A 21,341-nucleotide genomic window follows, 5' to 3' on the forward strand; every position below is an offset into this window, starting at 1 on the left:
TACAAGGGTCTGCACTCAGTCTGTTGTATCCAAGGCTCATGATATATGAATCAAATCTCTTGTACCAACATCTCGGCGCCTGTTTGAGACCGTACAGAGATTTTCTCAACCTGCAAACCAAGTTCTCTTTGCCTTTTTCTGCAAAACCTTCTGGCTGGAGCATATAGATTTCTTCTTCAAGATCTTCATGAAGAAATGTTGTTTTCACATCTAGCTGTTCTAGATGTAGGTCAAACACCGCACACAATGTCAACACTACTCTGTCTTTGAAAGTCGAAACCACAGGAGAAAATATCTCATTGAAGTCAATGCCTTCTTTCTGAGCATACCCTTTTACCACCAATCTAGCACGATACCGCTCCACTTGGTTATTGTCATCACACTTGATCTTATAGACCCATCTATTTCCAATGGCTTTCCTTCCTTGTGGTAGTGTAATAAGATCCCAAGTTTTATTCATATCTAATGCCTCCAACTCTTCTTGCATTGCTATCATCCACAAGGATACATCCGAGCTTTGAGTTGCCTCGTGGAAACTCGATGGCTCACCATCATCTGATAATAGACAATATGCAATGTTACTTTCAGTGACATAATCTGAAAGCAAACTTGGTGGTTTTCTGTCTCGAGTTGACTGCCTCACATTGGAAACCTTTGACTCAACATGTTCTTGTTCTTCGTGCTCTGGCACTGCTTTCACAAGAAATTTGACCTTCGTCCGTCTTATTTTCCACCTGAAAAATAGTAGTTTCTGAATTCGATTTGCCTTTGTCTCACTTTACTTTATCTTCTTCAAAGATAACATCCCTGCTGATGACAAGTTTGTGAACAGTAGGATCCCACAAGCGAAATCCTTTACTCCATCAGCATAACTCAAGAAGATATATTTTCTGGATTTCGAATCCAACTTCGATCTTTCTTGCTCATTGTACAGAACATACAGAGGACTTCCAAATGTATGCAAATGAGAATAATCTGTCGGCTTCCCAGTCCACATCTCCATCGGAGTCTTCAGATCAATCGCCACTGAAGGAGAACGATTGATAATATAACAAGCGGTTTTGACTGCTTCCGTCCAAAATGACTTTTCTAGACCTGCAGCCCTCAACATAGCTCTTGTTCTGTCCAACAAGGTTCTGACATATAACTCTCAGGTGCTACATATCCAAACCCACGATGTATTCTTTCGTTATTATAATAAACACGCTGACTAACTTGAATTTCATGCCCTAAGTGATCATATATTGTGTATGATCTGACAAAATCTATGAATTTAAACTTTCATTTCTCTTCACACAATTAAATACTTGTTTCAGATGAATTACATTCATCTTGATCAAAGCCTAAGCCAGTTTTGGGTGTGAAAAACCAGGAGAGTTCGAAAGATTGTGTCTCAACCCTCCAACACTTCTGAAGATGATAGATTTTCTCATCATTAAACTCAAATACAAAGAAATGGAATACGAATCTTTTGGTCTTTGGAGAGCCTCTATTTTTGGATTCGATTTTTAAGCCTAAAACTTTCTACATTTACTCTCTAATCAACTAAAGATTGAAAAAAAAAGTAATTCCAAAAAAATGGAAAAACACAAAGATAGGGAGATTATTGGGGAAATAACTGGTAAGAGTGAATTGAATAAACATTCTCATCTCATTCTCTGTACGCATATAATTTTGATGGGATAACAGTTCCAATTCTCCATTATCATATTTTACAAAAAAAATTCTTATCTTCATAATAATAATGATAATTTAAAGTTTTGTGCTTTGATATCTGAATTCATAGCAACAAAAATGGCCCAAATTCCAGAGAAAATTGTTTGCCCGATAAGTAACTTTGCTCCAAGCGTATGGGGGGATCAATCAGTTCTGGAGTTTTACATTCTACAATGAAGTAATTTGTTTCTATTTCCTTTGTTATCATCATAACTACAACTACAAAATTACTTGATTTTCTTCTACTAGATTTATTTAATGGGAAAATGTTTTTTTTTATCTATTAAATTATTCAATTTTGGGTTATGATTATCTAAAGAAAATGAAAACAAATTATTTAAATGTACCAAAAACTTTTCAGTGGTAATTATTTAAACATAGTTTACTGTTTGTTACTCGTGAATTCTTATAATTGAAGCCAACAATGATAAAAAAAATGGATTTCAAAAACTATTTATTTATGTAGATCCAAAGTGTCGATATTATAAAAAACTATATGTAATATTAATTATATACAATTCTAATATTTTAAATTATACAATAATTCATATATACGTGTTTATCATTTTCTTAATAGAATGTCACATCCCGAGATTAGGCCCGTATAAACACAACAGTATATTGAATAGTTGAAGATGAAGTGAAGACCCGGATTATCGGGTCAAAGGAAGGTCCAATTTAGACAATGTTTTTGGATGAAATAATAATCGAAATTTAACATAGAAAAATAGCACCTAAAATTTAATTTCATAAATATAAATTATATCCTCTTAATTTTCGGTTTGATCCGAGTTCCACTCAGCATCCACATGATATTTCTAACTCTCCTACGAACAAAAATGACTCGATAAACCATATTTTTTTCCAGTCGAAGAAGTTTTGGTAAAATGCAAAATTTATTTATTCACATTGACATTTAACTAAAATTTAGCACATATTTTGTAAAATTTCATTATTGCAATACATCTCTTGCTCCATCATGGATAAAGGTAGCGAATATTAATGATCTAACCCTTTTAAATTATACAATGATCGCACGTAATTTTATGCATTTCAATACAAAATGCATTATTACACTGATTATTTAAAGCTGGGAATAAAAATAAAAATATTTATTTTTTTTAAAAATGGAGCAACGCATATATTGGGGACTATTTGAGATTATATGGATATTTTTTTCTTTGAGGCTAGAGATCATGTGGTGTTAGTGTATTAGAGTCAACTTCCAGAAGAGATTCCCGACGGAAGATAATTAGGATAAGTAAAAAGATTAAAGTCAACTTCCAGAAGAGAAATGCATGATGGAATGCAAGTTGATGCCTATTATTTTAATATATATTAGTAAAAGATGCACACACGTTGCATCTGTTATTATTATTTTTAATTTGATCAAATAATAATAAACAATTAACACGAGATTATGTGGTGTTAGTGTATTAAAGTCAACTTCCGGAAGAGATTCTAAGAAGATTAGGATAAGTAAAAGATTCCAGGAGAGATTCCCGGCATATACACACACACACACATATATATATATATATATATGATGTTAGTGTATTAAAGTCAACTTCCGGAAGATTAGGATAAGTAAAAGATTCCAGGAGAGATTCCCGGCAGATATAAATATACATATATATAATATTATTATAGTTTTTTAATGATGTAATAATATAGTTTTAGGCTATATTTAAACGCATATCCAGCTAGGTTATCGCAAAAAAAGAAATAGTGAAAGTCTCGTTAAAATTGAGAGAATGCCATATAGTGAAGGAAAAAAAGAGTGATTTTGAGTATACAAGAAGAATAGAGTTGTAATACGACAATTTTATCGAAAAATATTATCATATTATAATTCATTTCATCAATATTTCTTTTTGTATCATATATTATACGTACTCAACAAAATGAACCCGGAGGAAATTGTTCGCCCGATAGATAACTTTGCTCCAAGCCTTTGGGGGGATCAGTTCGCGAATTTCGCATTCGATGATGAGGTACTTTTTCTTCTAATGTTTATGTTTTTTTTTCGACGTGTTTAATTACGTGCGAAAGATTAGATTATTATTAAAACAATTGATTTTCCCAAAATTATTTCTGATCTCGCAATGTATATTTTAATAGTTTATATTTTTTTAAAAAAGGCTTGCATGCAATTATTATTGTTGTTTACATTTTTTTTATAATCGATTATACTAGACTTCAACGAAAAAAAGATTGGAAAAATTCACTTATCCAGGACGAATTGCCCTATTTTTTTAGTAGAAACTTTTGTTTATAGGCTATATTGATACTAAATTTAATTTCAAATAATTAAATTTCTTGTAAAACAACTTTTACCATAAATAATTAAAATCATATTTCAATTATTTATTTTGTAAGAAATTAATTTTATAAAAATTATTGTAGGGGTAAAATCGTCCGTAATTTCATAAAATATAAATTTAACCCAAAATTTTAAAAAATCAGAAAATTACCCCTGGCCCGAACAATTCAAGCCCACGACCCAGCGCGGTGCCCGAGATGTTCTCGGGTACCCGTCCGCGCCGCCCGCCCGCTGTCCGATCCGATCGGGCGCTGGCGGGCGCGCTGTGCGTTGGCCGCTCGCACAGGCGCGCAGGCCTTGCGCGCGCGCCGCGCGCCTGCCGTGCGCGCTCGCTGCGGGCGCGCCGCTCGGCGCCTGGCCCGCACGTTACGCTGCCCTGTGCGCGCGTCTGTTCCAGGCAGACCAAATTTTAATTTTTTTTTCAAAAACAGATTTTTCAAAAATAATTTTTCGGGGCGTTTTTCATAAAATTCTTACGCGGTTAGAAATAATAAACTCAATACAATTTAATTAAAACACACGATTGAGAATAACCTGGCTCTGATACCACTGTTGGGACATCAAATTCTCGCACCCAAGAAGCAACGGAAGTTTAAAAATTTTTGTCTTGGGCGTCGTGTGTTCAAAACATTCATAGGGTATTTAGAATTATACCTTTTCGTTCTAAACACTGGACTCCAAACAATTCTGATGTTTAAACGGATATAGCTCTTCTTGTAAATCTCTACGAACGGCTCTTCTCCTATGATCGCCTAATTAGGTCCACGATCGAAAACTGTTTTCCTCGTTTGGTTTGCACTAGAAAATCCAAACGATTTGCGCGTTGAGACTGTATTCTCCGAATTTCCAAAATCCGGAGACGAAGCGACACGGCGGTTGAAGAAACTTGTGGCCAAATTTTTCCCCTCAATTTTCAAGAGATGGCCGAGAGTTCCATCCTTCAAAAATCATGGTCTTTGGCTAATTAGTTCTTAATCAATTATTAAGCAATATTATGGATTCTTAATCCATAATTAAAACAAGTCTAATTTGTTTTAGGCGGCTGATTCGACTAGGAACCTGTTTAGAATATACGGTACACTTCCTAATGAGTTTCATGATCTTACGTTGTGACACAGACCTCATGGTACCTATTGTATATTCAAGGACTTTATCTATGCAGCTTGCATGGGTATACAGATAAAGTATAATGCCATAATCGAATAAAATCGTAAAATATTAATAAAATAAAGATTGTTTGGCATTAGAGTCAATAAAAACCCCAGCCACAAGTTGGCTTGCCGGACACCTACTCCAACACTCGCAATGTATATTTTACATGTTTATATTTTAAAAAAGGCTTGCATGCAATTATTATTGTTGTTTACATTTTTTTTATAATCGATTATCTAGACTTCAACGAAAAAATGATTGGAAAAATTCGTTTATCCAGGATGAATTGCCCTATTTTTTTAGTAGAAACTTTTGTTTATAGGCTATATTGATACTAAATTTCTTCACATGCAAGAGACATGCATGTTAGATTATAAATACAAATTTAGGATGTTTAAATTTTGCTTCTGGTATAATATCGATTTTAATATGATCATATCTTTAAAGGGTTCCTGCTAATTTAATATGATCATATCTTTAAAGGGTTCCTGCTAATTTAATCTATTTCATGCATTTTGAAATTATAAGAGAATGTTTGATTGATGTATTTTATGCAGATAGCAAAAAAATATTCCAAGGAAATTGAATTGTTGAAAGATGAAGTGAAGACTAAGTTAACAAATCCAGAAAGCAAAATGGTGGATACAATGAGTTTGATCGATGCACTAGAACGCCTTGGCGTATCGTATCACTTTGACGACGAAATCGAAGATAAATTGGAGCATTATTTTGGCCTGAATACAAATTATGAAGATGAGGCCTATGACTTAAACACAGTTTCAATCCATTTTCGATTGTTTAGGCAACATGGACTTCACTTAACTTCTGGTATATGCAATACAAGAAATATACATACATATATAAACGTACACGTGTGTGTGTGTGTGTGTGTATAAGATATATACCATAATTATCCTCTGAAAGATTGACTATCGTTATTATTTATGTTTCAATCAGATGTATTTAGCAAATTCAGGGGTGGCGATGGAAAGTTCAAAGAGTCTCTTAAAAGTGATGTTAGGGGTTTATTGAGTTTGTATGAAGCAGCACATTTGAGAAAGCGCAAAGAAAATATACTGGAAGATGCCCTTGTTTTCACAAAAGACTGCCTCAAATCCATGGCAACAAACCTCCAATCACCCCTCAACAGACAAGTCGAGCATGCCCTCGTGCAACCATTGCATTTGGGGTATCCAAGATTTGAGTCACATCATTACATCACTGTCTACGAGGAGGATGTATATTCTAGAGATGAATCACTTTTGAAGTTTGCTAAATTAGACTACAATGCAGTGCAAATGTTGCACAAACAAGAACTCTATGAAGTGTCGAGGTAACATTGCTGTCATAACTTAATGTCGAACACACACACACACATTTTTATGTAACGAAGATTTAAGAAGTGACAATTTAAGACAGTCCTTACTTTTGGACAGGTTCATTAATTTTAACATGCATATCTTGAAACTTAAAATGTTTGTAATTAATTGTTCTTGTTATTTTACAGGTGGTGGAGAGAAATGAATCTTACATCCCAACTTCCTTATGCCAGAGATAGAATTGTCGAGTGTTACTTTTGGGCAATGGGAGCGTCTCATTTGCCACGATTTTCTCGAGCTCGAGTTATGTTGACAAAAGTCATCCAATTTTTATCTTTAACCGATGATACATTTGATGCTTATGGTACAATTGAAGAACTAGATACATACACTAAAGCAATTCAAAGGTAATTGAAAATAAAAAATTCACAACTTGGCTCTTAACAAATAAAATTTCTGCTCAATAATTCGTTGTTGGTTGTTTCAGGTGGGATATTAGAGAGATTGATCTACTCCCGGAGTACATGAAACCACTTTATACCGCCATTTTAAAACTCTATGCGGGATTTAAGGAAGAATTAGCAAAGGAAGGAAGATCCTATGCCGTCGACTATACGATAGATGCAGTATTAATTTTCTCATTATATTACAAGATAAAATCATTTCATCTGATTATATTGAATCCGACATATATGTTTGTAATTTGTATGCGATGTTGTTTAGTTCAAAGAACAAGTGAGGAGCTACAATGTGGAGGCCAAGTGGTTTATTGAGGGTTACTTGCCACCATTTTGGGAGTACCTTAGCAACGCGCTCACAACTTGTGCTTACTTCTTCCTTTCGAATGCATCATTGATGGGAACGGATTTTGCTACGAAGGTAGAGTTCGAATGGCTGAATATGATGCCGAGGATTCTTGGAGCAAGCCTAGAAATTAGTCGTTTGGTTGGTGATAAAGCTACATACAAGGTACAAACTGGATGACCATGATGTCTATATATCTAAGTCTAATCTGTAAAAGATTAATGATTTCGATACATGAAGGAAAAGGCGAGCTTTTTAACAGTATTTATGCCTAGATACCTGATGGAATTGGAAAATCTTTCTTTCTAATCTTATAGGTTTGAACTTCATTTCCAAGGTCCACGTACATGTGAAACTAATCATTATCATATATGCTTTCATCAATTCAAATATATTTTTATTTCATGAAAATGATTAACCTCAGTCCATGAACAAGTTAATTGTACGGCCTTACAAATACCTAAAGATTGCAACTGGATGGAATGATTTCAGTGGATTTGGTCTCAAATCCATTGTATCAGTTTGAGTAAAAAAAAAAATGATCTATACTTTTCAAATCCTTTTATCACAAATACTTCGGTCCAAACACAATCTAAACTTTATTCAGTAGTTTTAAAGGTAGTTTCTTAGGGTTCCGGAGGTAGCTTGCATGTGTATAGTACTTTATTCAGTAGGTTAAATCAGTATCTCTTACATATGCTCAACATATTCGTAGGTCGAAAAAGGAAGAGGCCAAAAATCCACCGGTATCGACTGCTACATGAAGGATTACGGTGTGACAATGGAAGAGGCAATGAATAAGATTGAGGAAATGACTACAGATGCGTGGAAGGATGTTAATGAGGATTTCAAGAGACCATTTCCGTGTTCGAAGGAGGTTCTTATGATAATCCTCAACATCACAAGGGTAATAGATGTAATATACAAGAACAATGAAGATGGATATACTCAACCAGAAAAGGTTATAAAGCCCCTCATAGTTGCAATGTACATCGAACCCTTCAAGATTTAGACATTTCAAATCAATGTAAGCATTGTTTTTGTTTCTGTTAACTATGTTTGATCAAGAATGTAACCTTTAACTTTGAATAAAATTAATTTAAAATAATTAGTTGTATTGTGCTAGAAAATTATGTTTCCTCGTGTACTTTATCTAATGTTTAAGGAATTTTTTTCTTAAAAAATATAACCTCCTTTGGAAAAAAACACATAATACAAAACTTGAGATCATGTGTTTTTATTTAAAGAATGTTACAAATCAAAAAAGATTTTTGACCAGGATCAAACACCTAATTAACTGCCCATTTAATATGAGGTGCATGCATTATTTTCATTGTCATCAGCGTACATTTTTAATTGTTCATGAACCTGTTTGAATAGATTAATGCGTCTGTAAATTGGACAAATGTTTACCTAAGTTGTGTTAATTGTTATTTCCCAATGGAGAGACAATTCTTCAACTTAATTTTCATTTGATGATGATGTGTTCTTTTTCTATTTCTTATGTTGTTTAAACATTAGGTGCAAGAGATTATACTATTATTATTAGTTTCAAAATTCAATATTGACTTAATGGTCAATCATGGCAAAGATGTTGATGCAGTAAATATACAATGTTACCGAAATTAGTAGATCTGAGTGATCAGTCAATCCGTGTGTCTAGATGATCCTTCAGTGGTTCTCACAAGTAAACTTTGGGGGTCACCACCTATATCACGAACAATGTTAGAGGTGTTTGAGGATACCCGGAGATAACCTTCCGACGCTTAAGTCAGGGATCACTTCAAGAAATGTACTCCGGAAACTAGAGATTGTTTAGAGTAAAAAATAGAGTATATATACCTTGAAATGAGGATGATCTTCCGTTTATTTTCCAAGATTGATAATAAGCTTGAAGGTGTGACCCATTTCTTTTGGGTTTAATGACATTTTTTTTAGAGTTTTTCAACAAAATCATATTTCTACACAACTATGAACATGGTAAACAATATGCGGAAGCTGTTCAAGCGTTACCTCCGGTCATCGAATAATTTGTACGTTTTCTGTTTTCCTCCAATTGAAACCTTCTAAGCACTCCAACTATATTGGAAACAAAACATATATAGATTTCTTAAGCTTATATACCAAATGTTTACCATTACTAGAGAAGAATCCTTCAGGTTGTTTCATATAAACCTCTTCCTCTAATTCTCCGTTGAGAAAAGCCATTTTCGCATCCATTTTTAGTAAATCTAAGTCAAAATATGCAACTAATGCTAGAATGATATGAAGAGAATCTTTCTTAGATACAGGAGAAAAAGTCTCCTTATAGTCAATTCCTTCCTGCTGAGTGAATCCTTTATCTATGAGTTTTGATTTATATCTTTCAATGTTGTCTAATGAGTCTTTCTTTGTTTTGAAGACTCATTTACATCAAATGGATTTTACACCATCAGACAACTGAACAAGATCTCATACTCCAATAAATGCCATAGAATTCATCTCTTTTTTCATAGCACTAAACCATAATTTTGATTCATTACAACCAATGGATTTTAAAAACGTTTCAGGATCATTTTCAGCTCCAATGTTAAAATCCAATTTTTGTAAATACACAACATAATCACTAGATATAGTTGATCTTCTAATTCTAGTAGATCTCCTTAGGTTGTTTGGTTGATCAACAATTTCTTGTTGTTCTTCATTAACAACTTGATCTACTAGATTTTCATCAGCGATTTTTGGAACTTTAGTAACCGGTTGCCTAACACTTGTTTGGTCTTGAGGAGTGTGAATAACGATCAATCTATCATTTGAATAAGAGGGGTTGTGAATTATTGTGATCTTTCTAAAAAAACTATGTCATTTGAATGATCACTCCCACTAATCAAGTCATTTTAAATAAATTTTGCATTTCTTGATTCTAAAATTCTAGTGTTTTGAGGTTTACAATATAATCTGTACCCTTTGGATTTTTGGGCATATCCGATGAAATATCAACTTATAGTTCTTGGGTCCAGTTTCTTTTCATGTGAGTTACAAACTCTTATTTCTGAATGAAAACCCCAATGGATATATGTTGCAAACTCAGTTTTCAACATTTTAATAATTCAAATGGCGTATTTGGAACAGCCTTAGTTGGAACTCGATTTAATATATACATATTCCCATGCTCTTGGAGAAACTTCGCAAACGGACAAGGTGTCTGTCCATTCTCAATGTATTTACCATAATATTCTCCACCGAACCGTTGTCTATTATTGTGTTTTTTTTGGCTACGACAACGGTTTTTAAAAACCGTTGTCTTTCAGCTGGTTTTATTAGAGCTACGACAACAGTTTTTTAAAACGTTGTCTTTTCTTAGGGTTTTATATGGTTAACGACAACGGGTTTACAAAAACCGTTGTGGTAGAATTTTTTTTAAAAAAATTTGTAGTGTTATATACACTTGCAATAAAAGGGAGAAGAAAAAGAAAGAAAACCCAAACCCATTCCCACACTACGTCGCCCTCTTCCCCCCAAAATCCCAAGCCGACGTCGCCGCTTCTCAATGCCAAGGAAAAACGGCCGACCACCGTGCGATCTAGCCATCAAATTCGCGACCTTGGTTCGCCAAGAAGACACCATTATCTTTTATCTGATCGAGAGAGCTACCCATTGCAACACGCAGCAAAGAAAGCGAACACAGTCTGATCAAGAGAGCTACCCATTGCTTTACCTTTCCCTTTCACAAAGCATAAAAGCGAACACAGTCTTTTGAGACCCTGCCCTCTTCCACCTCCGCCGGCGGTGGCGCTTCGAAACTCCTGCTTGTTGTCAAAAATCTCTCCGCCGTAATCGCGGAGTGCAAGCAGCCCATTCTTAAAGGCGTTAATCTTACGGTTCACGAAGGCGAGGTACCTAATTTAAGTTTTTCCCCCCTTGTGTGGTATACAAAATGATGTCGATATGGTTTATTCCATTTTGCTGCATATGTATTTTTTCCACCCAATTTGATGCAATTATGATAAACAGTTAAGTGGGGGCTAAGTTGGACGGGTATAGATGTTAAGTGGGCAAGATGATAGTTTGATAACGAAATGTAATTTATCTTTTCACAATTCTGCTGTGTAATCTTGAAGATCACAATATTATATACCGTTTTATGGATATTATGCGGAAAGACATTGACATTTTTGTTGCATTCAAATCGGCTTTATGAATTTAATTTGTGTTCCACGGTGATGTATTGCATCTGTTGGAAGGATTCGAGTTGAATAATTTTGTAATCACATGACCACTTTTATATTGTAGCGTAGGTGTTCGAGAATTTGCTTAAACTAGGTTTTTTTTTCCTTGCAAATTTTTGGCAAAACCTTTTTTTTGTTGATATTTTCTTTTTTCGATAAAGCATGTATATTTTTAGTGAGACGAATTAATAATGATGGTTGAGAGGGAAACTAAAACTATATATATCTTTTATTGAACAAAAGTAAATATTGAGACAAATAAAGGTTTTACTCTAATTCTAGTTGTAAGCACATAGTTTTTCAGTTTCTTTGACTCCTAATTTTGTTGTTGGATATGAAAGGTTCATGCTGTGATGGGAAAGAATGGATCTGGGAAGAGTACATTCGCAAAGGTCGGTGCCTTTTTCGTGGTTTTTTGTGATTTAAATATTGTAGTTTCAGACGCATATAAAGAATGAGTCGAGAATGTTATATTTCTTGTCGAGCTCAAGTTTTAATTGCTTTATTTTATTGGGCTGAATTGAGCTCATACAAGCTGATTATATGAATTTTGGGTTAAGAACAAGTTTGAGTTATTCTCATTGAATATAAATCCTTCAAGCTTGTACTTTAGCTAGTCTGAGCAAGCTTCTTTGATGCGGATTTGAGCGGTAATTCCTTTGTTATGGTTGTTTTTCAAGTGTAGTTGTGTCACGTGATGGGCCTGATATGAATTTTTCATTCTTTATGTGCACAAAATTGAAGGTGACAGTGGGGTAGGAAATTTGCTTACTTTCAAGTTTACAGTCGGTAAAAAAGCTGTGGCGACGGTTTCTTGCAGGTATGTTTCTGCATATTTACGAAATAAATTAATGTCATTTTTGATAAAGCCATCGCCACAAAAATACAACGAATGAAGCTATGTAACACGAGCATTGTTGATAGATTCATCACAACATTGATGTCTAATTTTGTTGTTTACAACTCTTTTGAACACCAACTTAATAGTGTTTGTACAATTGTTTTGAAGGATTTGACTCATTGATGGGTGGTTAGTGATACGTATAATGGACAAAGATTGGATGGACAAAGATTGGATGTCAAAGAACAGGTTGTTACATGAATATGAGGTTGGGGTGGAGTATTTCTTGCAGTTTGCATCGCGAAACGCTAACAATCCGAATGCAATGCCTTGCCCATGTGCAAATTGTGGTAATCTAAAGACGAAAGTTATTGACACTATAAGGGCTCATTTGTGTTGTAATGGTATAGATTTAACATATCATACATGGATTTGACATGGCGAAAGATCTAAGTTCGGGAACTCAATGAATGATAGTGATCGAGTAGGGCAAGATGAACGCAAATATTTTACCGAGGAACCTATAAGTATGGTACATGGTGCATATTTTAGTTATGCTAAGAATCCAAACCAATTCCATAAGCTACTTGAAGATGCCGAGAAACCTTTATATCCTGGATGTGTTAAATTTACAAAGTTATCTGCACTTGTGAAATTATATAACTTGAAGGCAAAATATAGTTGGAGTGATAAAAGTTTCACTGATTTACTTGGTTTGTTTGGGCAAATGCTTCCAGATGACAATGAATTGCCTTTATCTTTGTATGATGCAAAGAAAAGCTTATGTGCTTTAGGGATGGATTATGTGAAAATTCATGCTTGTCCTAATGATTGTATCTTATACCGGAAGGAGTATGAGGAATTTACCAGTTGCCCTATTTGCGGGATGTCAAGGTGGAAGTTGGGTAAAAATTCTACGATAAATGGAGGAGTTCCTGCAAAGGTCCTTTGGTACTTCCCACCTATTCCCAGATTTCAAAGATGGTTTCAGCAGAAGGTGATATATAAGGAATTAACTTGGCATGCTGATAAAAGAATTCGTGATGGATACTTGCGTCATCCGGCTGATGCACCCTCTTGGAAAGTAGTGGATCACAACTGGCCAAATTTTGCTTCCGAGCCAAGAAATCTAAGATTGGCCATATCAGCAAACGGCATGAATCCACATAGTTCGATGAGTACTGCATATAGTTGTTGGCCAATTGTGATGATCACTTACAACCTTCCTCCAAGTTTGTGTATGAGAAGAATTTATGATGCTCACTTTGTTGATTTCTGGTCCCAAACAACCGGGAAATGATATTGATGTTTACTTAGCACCTCTAATTGACGAATTAAAATTTTTATGGGATAATGGTGTTGATACATATGATGCATATCGAAAAGAAATGTTCTCGCTTAGAGCTGTGTTACTATGGACGATCAATGATTTTCCTGCATATGGGAACATGTCAGGTTGTATTGTGAAAGGATATCATGCATGTCCAATATGTGGTGAAGAAACATATTCGACGAGGTTGAAGCATAGTAGAAAAATTGTGTATACAGTCCATAGAAGGTTTCTTCCTACAAGTCATCCATATCGAAGGCAAAAGAAAGCATTTAATGGGAACCAAGAGTTTAAACTCGCACCAAAACCATTAACTGGGCATGAAGTTTTAGAAAGAGTTGAAAGAATTAATTATCACCTGGGAAAAATGAGTGGGAAGCTTCAGTTGAAGGTAGGTGATGAGAAATCATGTTGGAAAAAGAAATCTATATTCTTTGAACTTGAGTATTGAAAACATCTACATGTTCGACATGTTCTTGATGTGATGCATATTGAAAAAAATGTTTGTGAAAGTCTCATCGGTACGTTACTTGACATTCCAGGAAAAACGAAGGATGGAGTTGCAGCAAGACCAGATCTCATGGAGATGAATTTGAGGGCTGATTTGATACCAAAGATGGGGGAGAAAAGAACGTATTTGCCAGCAGCCTGTTATACTCTAAGCAAGTCTGAGAAAAGAAAATTTTGCAATTCTCTGTTTGGAATAAAGGTCCCTACGGGTTACTCATCTAATATTAAAAACCTCGTGTCGATGAAGGACTTGAAACTTGTTGGCCTTAAGTCACACGACTATCACACTTTGATGCAACAATTGCTTCCAGTGGCCATACGAGGTGTCCTACATAAACATGTTAGAGATACTATCACTCAGTTGTGTGGGTTCTTCAATGTGTTATACAATAAAGTGATAGATGTCTCAAAGTTGGATGAGATACAAAGAGAGATTGTGATGATATTGTGTTTACTGGAGAAATATTTCCCCCCATCTTTTTTTGATATAATGATTCATTTAACCGTTCATCTTGTACGCGAAATAAAATTGTGTGGACCGGTTTGGTTTAGGCATATGTATCCATTTGAAAGATTCATGAAGATATTGAAAGGCTATGTGCAAAATCGCAATCGGCCTGAAGGGTGTATAGCCGAACGTTATATTGCTGAAGAGGCTGTGGAATTTTGCTCGGACTACATGTCTAGTGTAGATACAATTGGTATCCCATCAATGCATCGGAGAGTACAACTCACTAAGCCTCTGTCTGGTTCAGTAATGCACTACACTAGTGATGATGAGTTGAATCAAGCACATCGTTATCTACTGGAAAATGATGTTGACGTTGAGCCTTATATCGAGTAATTTCTTTGACTTAGTAATACTTTCTGGCTATTCTTTTACATTCAATTGGTTAACTTATCCTTAATCATTTCATCAGGGAACACATGACATTTTTGGATGCAAAATTTCCCCATAAAGCAAAGTCCAAAAGGTGGTTACAAGATGAGCATAACCGAACCTTTATTAACTGGTTACGTGATACTGTAAGTTGTCTAAATATCAATATCATGGAGTTTTTTTTAAAACTTAGGGTTAAATTTTAGCACTTTGTGAAATATAGGTTGCAAGTGCAGTTGGCAATTCCACTCGTGAAATTTCAGAAAAATTGAAGTGGGTAGCGCGCGGACCTAGCAAACAAGTGTTAAAATACTCTAGTTATTTGATTGATGGGGTCACTTATCATACAAAAGAGCGAGATGATGTACGAGTTGTGCAAAATTCCGGAGTAAGCTTAGTCGCAACGACAATGCAAGTTGCTAGTGCAAAGGATAAAAATCCAGTTGTGTCAGACATGATTTTTATGGAGTTATTCAAGAAATATGGGAACTTGATTACCAAATGTTTCAAATTCCAATGTTTAAATGTAATTGGGTTGAAAATATTAACGGTATTAAAGTTGATGATCTTGGTTTCACGTTGGTAAACCTGAAGAGAATTGGATTCAAGTCTGACTCTTTTATCTTGGGCAGTCAAGCAAAGCAGGTGTTTTACATTGAAGATCCTCAAGATCCTGCATGGCATGTTGTACTTGCAAGTCCCACAAGAGAGTATATTCACTACATGAATGGTGATGAATTGGAGAATGATGTATCCCACTATCAATGTTTTACGCGAGGGTTTATATCAATGGATGTTGATGGAATAGATGAAAATGAACCTCCATGCATTCGTGAACATTGTGATGGGTATTGGATTGACAATAATTAAGTGCAATCCTAAATGACTTGAACCAGCATGATAGGTTACATTCCTTTGCTGTTCTGCATATTACATTTTCATGTAGAAAGAAAAATAAAGAACTGAGTACTAATTTTTTTATGACATGCATTGCATAATGCATTTTTCTGGTTGCCTAACAAATTGTAAATGCTTGCAGGATGTCAAAGAACGAGAAGCCTAAACAGAATACTGCATATTCTGCCAATGACAATAGTTGTGGGGGCGAAACAGTTTTGGAATCTACAGAGACGGAAACAACAAAATCATCTAGAGGCCGTACACATTTGGATAGGCTTGTTAGGCAAAGGGTTCATGGAATCAGAAAGGATGTGAGGTTCAATAAATTGGGACAGCCAGTTGGAGAATTTGCAGGTGAGATGCAAAGTTATATTGGTGTTCTTGTTTGAGAAAAGGTAAAGATAAGTTATCAGACTTGGAAAATGGTTCTAAATGATGTCAAAGATTTAATATGGGAATCGGTTAATGTAAGTTATAATGTTTTGACTATTTTAATTATTTTTCATATGGTTATGATATGTTTAATGTTATGGGTTAATATGACTTCTACAGCTGACGTACAATGTTGATCAAAGCTGGAAGAAGGGATGTCTGAACTCTGCAAATAACAAGTGGCGACAGTTTAAAGCTTTTCTCACTCAAAAGTTCATTTTTAACAAGCGGGATCACACTGAGGATTTGAAAGAACCACCTACTGGGTTTGGTATTACACGAGATGATTGGAGTTCATTTGTAATCAGTCGCTTGTCTGATGACTTCATGGTAAGATTCTTAATTTGTTACTTTCAAATTAGTAGACCATAACAAATTATTTCAATTGACATATGATATATGTGGGCAATTTTCAATTAACTAGAAATTGCGTGATGAACAAAAGAAGAGAAGAAAGCAAAACATATACCCCCATCGTATGTCTCGGAAAGGATATGCACGTTTCGCCGACGAAATAGTAAGTATGAGAAACTGAGTTAATTCGAAAAGTTTACTAAGTCCATGCTATGTGATTTTTAAATTTGTTGATAACATACATATTGTTTGTAGGCAGATGAGTTATGTGACGATGATGATATAAATCGAGCAATTATGTGGAAGAAAGGACGGGTCAATAAGAAGGGTCAATATGAAGGCGATGAGTTGAAATCGGCAATAGAAAAGATTGTAAGCAAACAATACATGAAAATGAATAATTTTTATTCATTATAACTGTTTTTAGTAATTATCTTGTTCTTTTGTGCATGACAGGATGGTTATGTGCAACAAAAAATCGAGGGTACGTTGCAATATGAAGAGGGAAAAAATGATATCCTTACGAAAGCTCTGGATTCATATGAACATTCTGGTCGTGTGAGAGGTGTTGGAGGTCATATCACTCCAAGCATCTACTTTAATATTGGTAGAGTATGGAAGAGTCCTTTTGGTGATGACCATATATTTCTTAATCAAACAAAGGAGTTGATGGAGGCAAAGATATTAATCTCAAAACAAGATGCACGAATCGCAGAACAAAATGCACGCATATCAGATCAAGATGCACGCATACAGAGACTTGAAGAAATGTTCAAAAAGGGTGCAAGCAACTTTGACATTGAAGAAAAAGGTAGTTGCTCAGTAAAGTTGCATCCCATGAGTGACGATAAAATCAAAAAGGGTGCAAGCAACTATGCAACTTCGCATGATGATGACGTGAAAACTTTGAGCAATGCTGAGTTTCTGCAGGTATCTGATTATTGCAATTGTCCATGACTATGATTTGTATCAATTTATAACATGATTATTTGTCTTCTAGGGCAAGCCGGTTGCATTGGCATTGGAATCTAGGACCAACATTGTTGCCTACGGTACAATTGTCCATGTCAATGCGGATGATAAATTATTTCATGGTGTTCCATCACCCATTACTTGCATGCACGTATCCATTGATAATGCTGTGGAAAAATTAGCACATTTATCATTTCCAATTCCAAACGAATGTGATACTGTTGTTGATGCTGTTGGAACACATGTAGCTTGGCCAGCACACTTCGTAGTAATTCAAGATGAGGTAAATGTCAATTTATATTTAAATTTAAAGTATCATAAATAATTCAATATTGCAGCTAACATATGTACATTTGCAATGTTTAGAAGCTTCAAAAGAAGAAAAATGTCGACCACAGAAATAAGATTGGTTTGTCTTCAAGTGTGCCAAGATCTTTACATCTTTTGTATTGTTATTGTAAACGTGCTCTAACCGATGAACAAAATTTATCACTGCTTTTTTATCATGATTTATTTGACGAGAGTTACGAACTACTTCTGCACCTTGAAGACATCATTCCTTTCTATAGTTTGGATCCAATATCTGCCAATTGTATAGTTGTGTACATGTGGTAAATCTTCTTCTTTTGTTTGTTGACCACTTAAGCTGTATAAACTTAATTAATTTATCATATTCACATTATTCTGTTGGAAATTGTAAGCATCTGTATAAAAAGACAACAAGACTGACAAGTCTATAGTAGTGTCTCACGATCTTAATTTGTTTTCCACATTGCTTATCCACTTCATCCGTAAAAACCTTAAAGGCTTCATTTTTGTTATGAAGCATGTAAATATACATGTATCGTGAGTAATCATCAACGAAGGAGATGAAATATTTCGGACTTTGCATGTCCATATCTGGACAAAACATATCTGAACGTTTGATTTCTAATATTTATGTACTCCTCTTCACACCCTTTTTATACATATTGGTCTGCTTTCCCTTTATGCAGTCCACACAAATATCAAAATCGGTAAAATCTAAAGTACTAAGTATTCCATCATTCACTAATCTTTTAATCCTCTCTATGGAGATGTGTCCCAATCTCCTGTGCCACGATATAGATGAATCTTCATTTATAACACATCTTTTAATACCTTTTTGAACATGCATAGTGATATTATTATTTTGTAAAGAAATAGAGAAAAGACCATCAATCATTGTACCATTTCCAACAATATTTGATTTATAAAATAAATTTATTGATTTATCCAAAAAATGAAAGGAATAATCAATGGGGTACAAGATTTGAAAGTGAAATTAAATTCCTAGAAAGACTAGGGACCTAAAATGTCTTTTCTCATTTTAAAATAAAACTACTATCCAATATAAGGCAACAAGTCTCAATAGCCTCCAAATGCGAAGACATCTTGTTTCTCGAATAGATGTTCCGCTCATTTTCTAGAGGTTCCTTAGGCTTTACATACTCTACAAGGTATTTGTAACATGAATTATAGAACCAGAATCAATCAACCATGTGTTATAAATCATATCAATCATATTAGATTCATAACATACAAATGAAATATGAATATCTTTCTTTTCAAGCCAATCTTTAAATTTATGTGTCTTGTCTTTTTACAGAATAATCACTTGGATTCTTTCTTGATTTCATGTTGGGATGGAATTATTCATTTCCCTTTATTCTTTCTTGATTTCAGGTTGGGGTGGAATTATTCATTTCCCTTTTTCCTTGACTTTGGCCTGTTTCTTATACTTTCCTTGTGTAGTCATAGAAACATTATCATTTTTTTCTATTAACAACTTTTTTCCTCTTGAACACATCTGATCATTAATTCATTTATTGACCACTTATCCTTATGTGTGTTGGAGGAAATTTTGAAGGGTCCATATTTTTGTGGAATAGTGCATAAAATATAGTGCACAAGAAAAGTTTCAGACATTTCCACTTCAAGTGTTTTGAGTCGAGCAGTTATGTCCCGCATATTCATGATGTGCTCTCGCACACCTCTCACACTGATGAGCCTTGATGAAGAGAATTCCATAATTAGGAAGACGGAAAATACCTTATCTGAAGACTGAAATTGTTCATCAATAGCATTTAGAAATTCTTTGATATTATTATGCTGATCGACGGAACGTCGTATATCAGCACATATTTTGGTCTTTATGAACATTACTCAGAGTCGATTAGATCACTCCCATTTTTCATAAAGATCAACATCATCTGGAATGTTGTTTTCAACAATAACAGACAGTTCGTCTTTCCGTATAGCATATTAATCAATATCTTACACCCTAATTGAAGAAGAATTCTTTATTTTCATATTTTATAATTATCGTCCTTCAGTTCGGAAATGTCACATTTCATATCAGAAAAAATCGTCGGTTGCATAACTGCATAAAAATACAATATACTTATTATTATTTTTTTAATTTTTTGAGGTAATATCACGTTTTACCAATGTAAATCACGTTTTAAAATTTTAGTGACATAAAATTTGCATGTAGGCTAAACTTTTAATTCAATAAGATTTTTCTAGAACTTTATGATAAAACTATCAAAATATGTTTTCTTTTAACTCCTGCGGGAAATTATTCGATACACATTAACTTACCAAATTTCGAAAACTTGGTTCCCAAGTATATACAATTTCAAAATTTATATTGGACTGGGTGGTTGAATGTAGACTACTTTCTTGTGCATATTCATGATGTACCTATACTACGTTGAATTCATTAATTTCTTTGTTGAGCAAAAGTTATCTTGCGTGTAATATTTCTTCCAAATTTTATTGATATCCTATACTTAAGTTTCAAAATTATTGAATATATTGTACTAGATTTTCGAATTTCGTGTATTTATTGAAAATTCGAATACCATGTATAATTTAATATTTTCTAATTTATTTTTTTTACAATAATATCATAATACATTTTTATACATTTCTATATTTAAATAAATAAGTACATGGTCAAAAATCGTGGTTCTCACGGGTTAGATTTGTTCTGCATAAGTATTTCAGAAATATTGGCAAGTCTACGGTCTTTGGGCCGAGGAACCGATATTTCTCGAGAAGGCCAATTGACAAAAACCAGTGGTTTCAATGGAAGCCGTCTCATCAAATATCCATGAACTACCATGACAGTAAGAATCCATCTTACCTCAAGTCAAGAAGATCAGAACTTGGGAGAAAATCTGTTGAACATGTTAGACATGAACACGTGAGCAAAGACGAGTCCAAGAGGTAAGGACCAGGTAACGAGAATTCGATTTGTGCTTCTTGCTAGGAGGGAGTTTGGTGAAGCTTGGAGAGTGGCCCATCATAAAAGGTTTCTTAAGCTACTCATTTGGACACAAAAAGAAGGTTATTCATGGAACGAGCCTGCTTCTAGGAGAAAGAAGCTTAGCTAGATGAAAATCAAATCTAAATTTGGTAGATCGGGTACGAAGAACAAATCTAGTGATGAATATAATGAATCAATTAGCGAAGAAGATGTGAAGGAACGCAAAACACTTGACTTTTGTGTGAGAAAGTTTTAAGTCTCCATAGATTGTGATACACGCATTGTCATATTTCTAGAGAATTTCAAAC

At 34.4% G+C, this 21,341-nt stretch overlaps 1 protein-coding gene and 1 long non-coding RNA gene across 2 annotated transcripts; both read left to right on the forward strand.

Moving 5' to 3' along the window:
• Window positions 1–3,445: 3,445 nt before the first annotated feature.
• LOC142535268 (germacrene A synthase-like) lies at window positions 3,446–8,422 on the forward strand. Its single transcript, XM_075641729.1, has 7 exons — window positions 3,446–3,710; window positions 5,749–6,019; window positions 6,149–6,524; window positions 6,699–6,917; window positions 6,998–7,136; window positions 7,234–7,479; window positions 8,030–8,422. Exons 1-7 carry the CDS (start codon window positions 3,621–3,623, stop codon window positions 8,324–8,326), a joined length of 1,638 nt encoding a protein of 545 aa, XP_075497844.1. The 5' UTR covers window positions 3,446–3,620; the 3' UTR covers window positions 8,327–8,422.
• Window positions 8,423–10,802: 2,380 nt separating this feature from the next.
• On the forward strand, window positions 10,803–16,390 carry LOC142535267 (uncharacterized). Its single transcript, XR_012817460.1, has 4 exons — window positions 10,803–11,189; window positions 11,864–11,914; window positions 12,267–12,342; window positions 16,123–16,390. It is a non-coding gene; the product is annotated as an uncharacterized LOC142535267 (long non-coding RNA).
• Window positions 16,391–21,341: the final 4,951 nt, after the last annotated feature.

Source organism: Primulina tabacum, unplaced genomic scaffold (assembly GCF_025594145.1).
Source record: "Primulina tabacum isolate GXHZ01 unplaced genomic scaffold, ASM2559414v2 Contig912, whole genome shotgun sequence".
Taxonomy (NCBI): domain Eukaryota; kingdom Viridiplantae; phylum Streptophyta; class Magnoliopsida; order Lamiales; family Gesneriaceae; genus Primulina; species Primulina tabacum.

Bases quoted from the DNA above. Each gene is read 5' to 3' on its own strand.
- LOC142535268 (XM_075641729.1), top strand. From the start codon at position 3,621: ATGAACCCGGAGGAAATTGTTCGCCCGATAGATAACTTTGCTCCAAGC. The intron at 6,525-6,698 runs GTAACATTGCTG...GTTATTTTACAG, and splicing joins GAACTCTATGAAGTGTCGAG to GTGGTGGAGAGAAATGAATC. The intron at 7,480-8,029 runs GTACAAACTGGA...ACATATTCGTAG, and splicing joins GTGATAAAGCTACATACAAG to GTCGAAAAAGGAAGAGGCCA.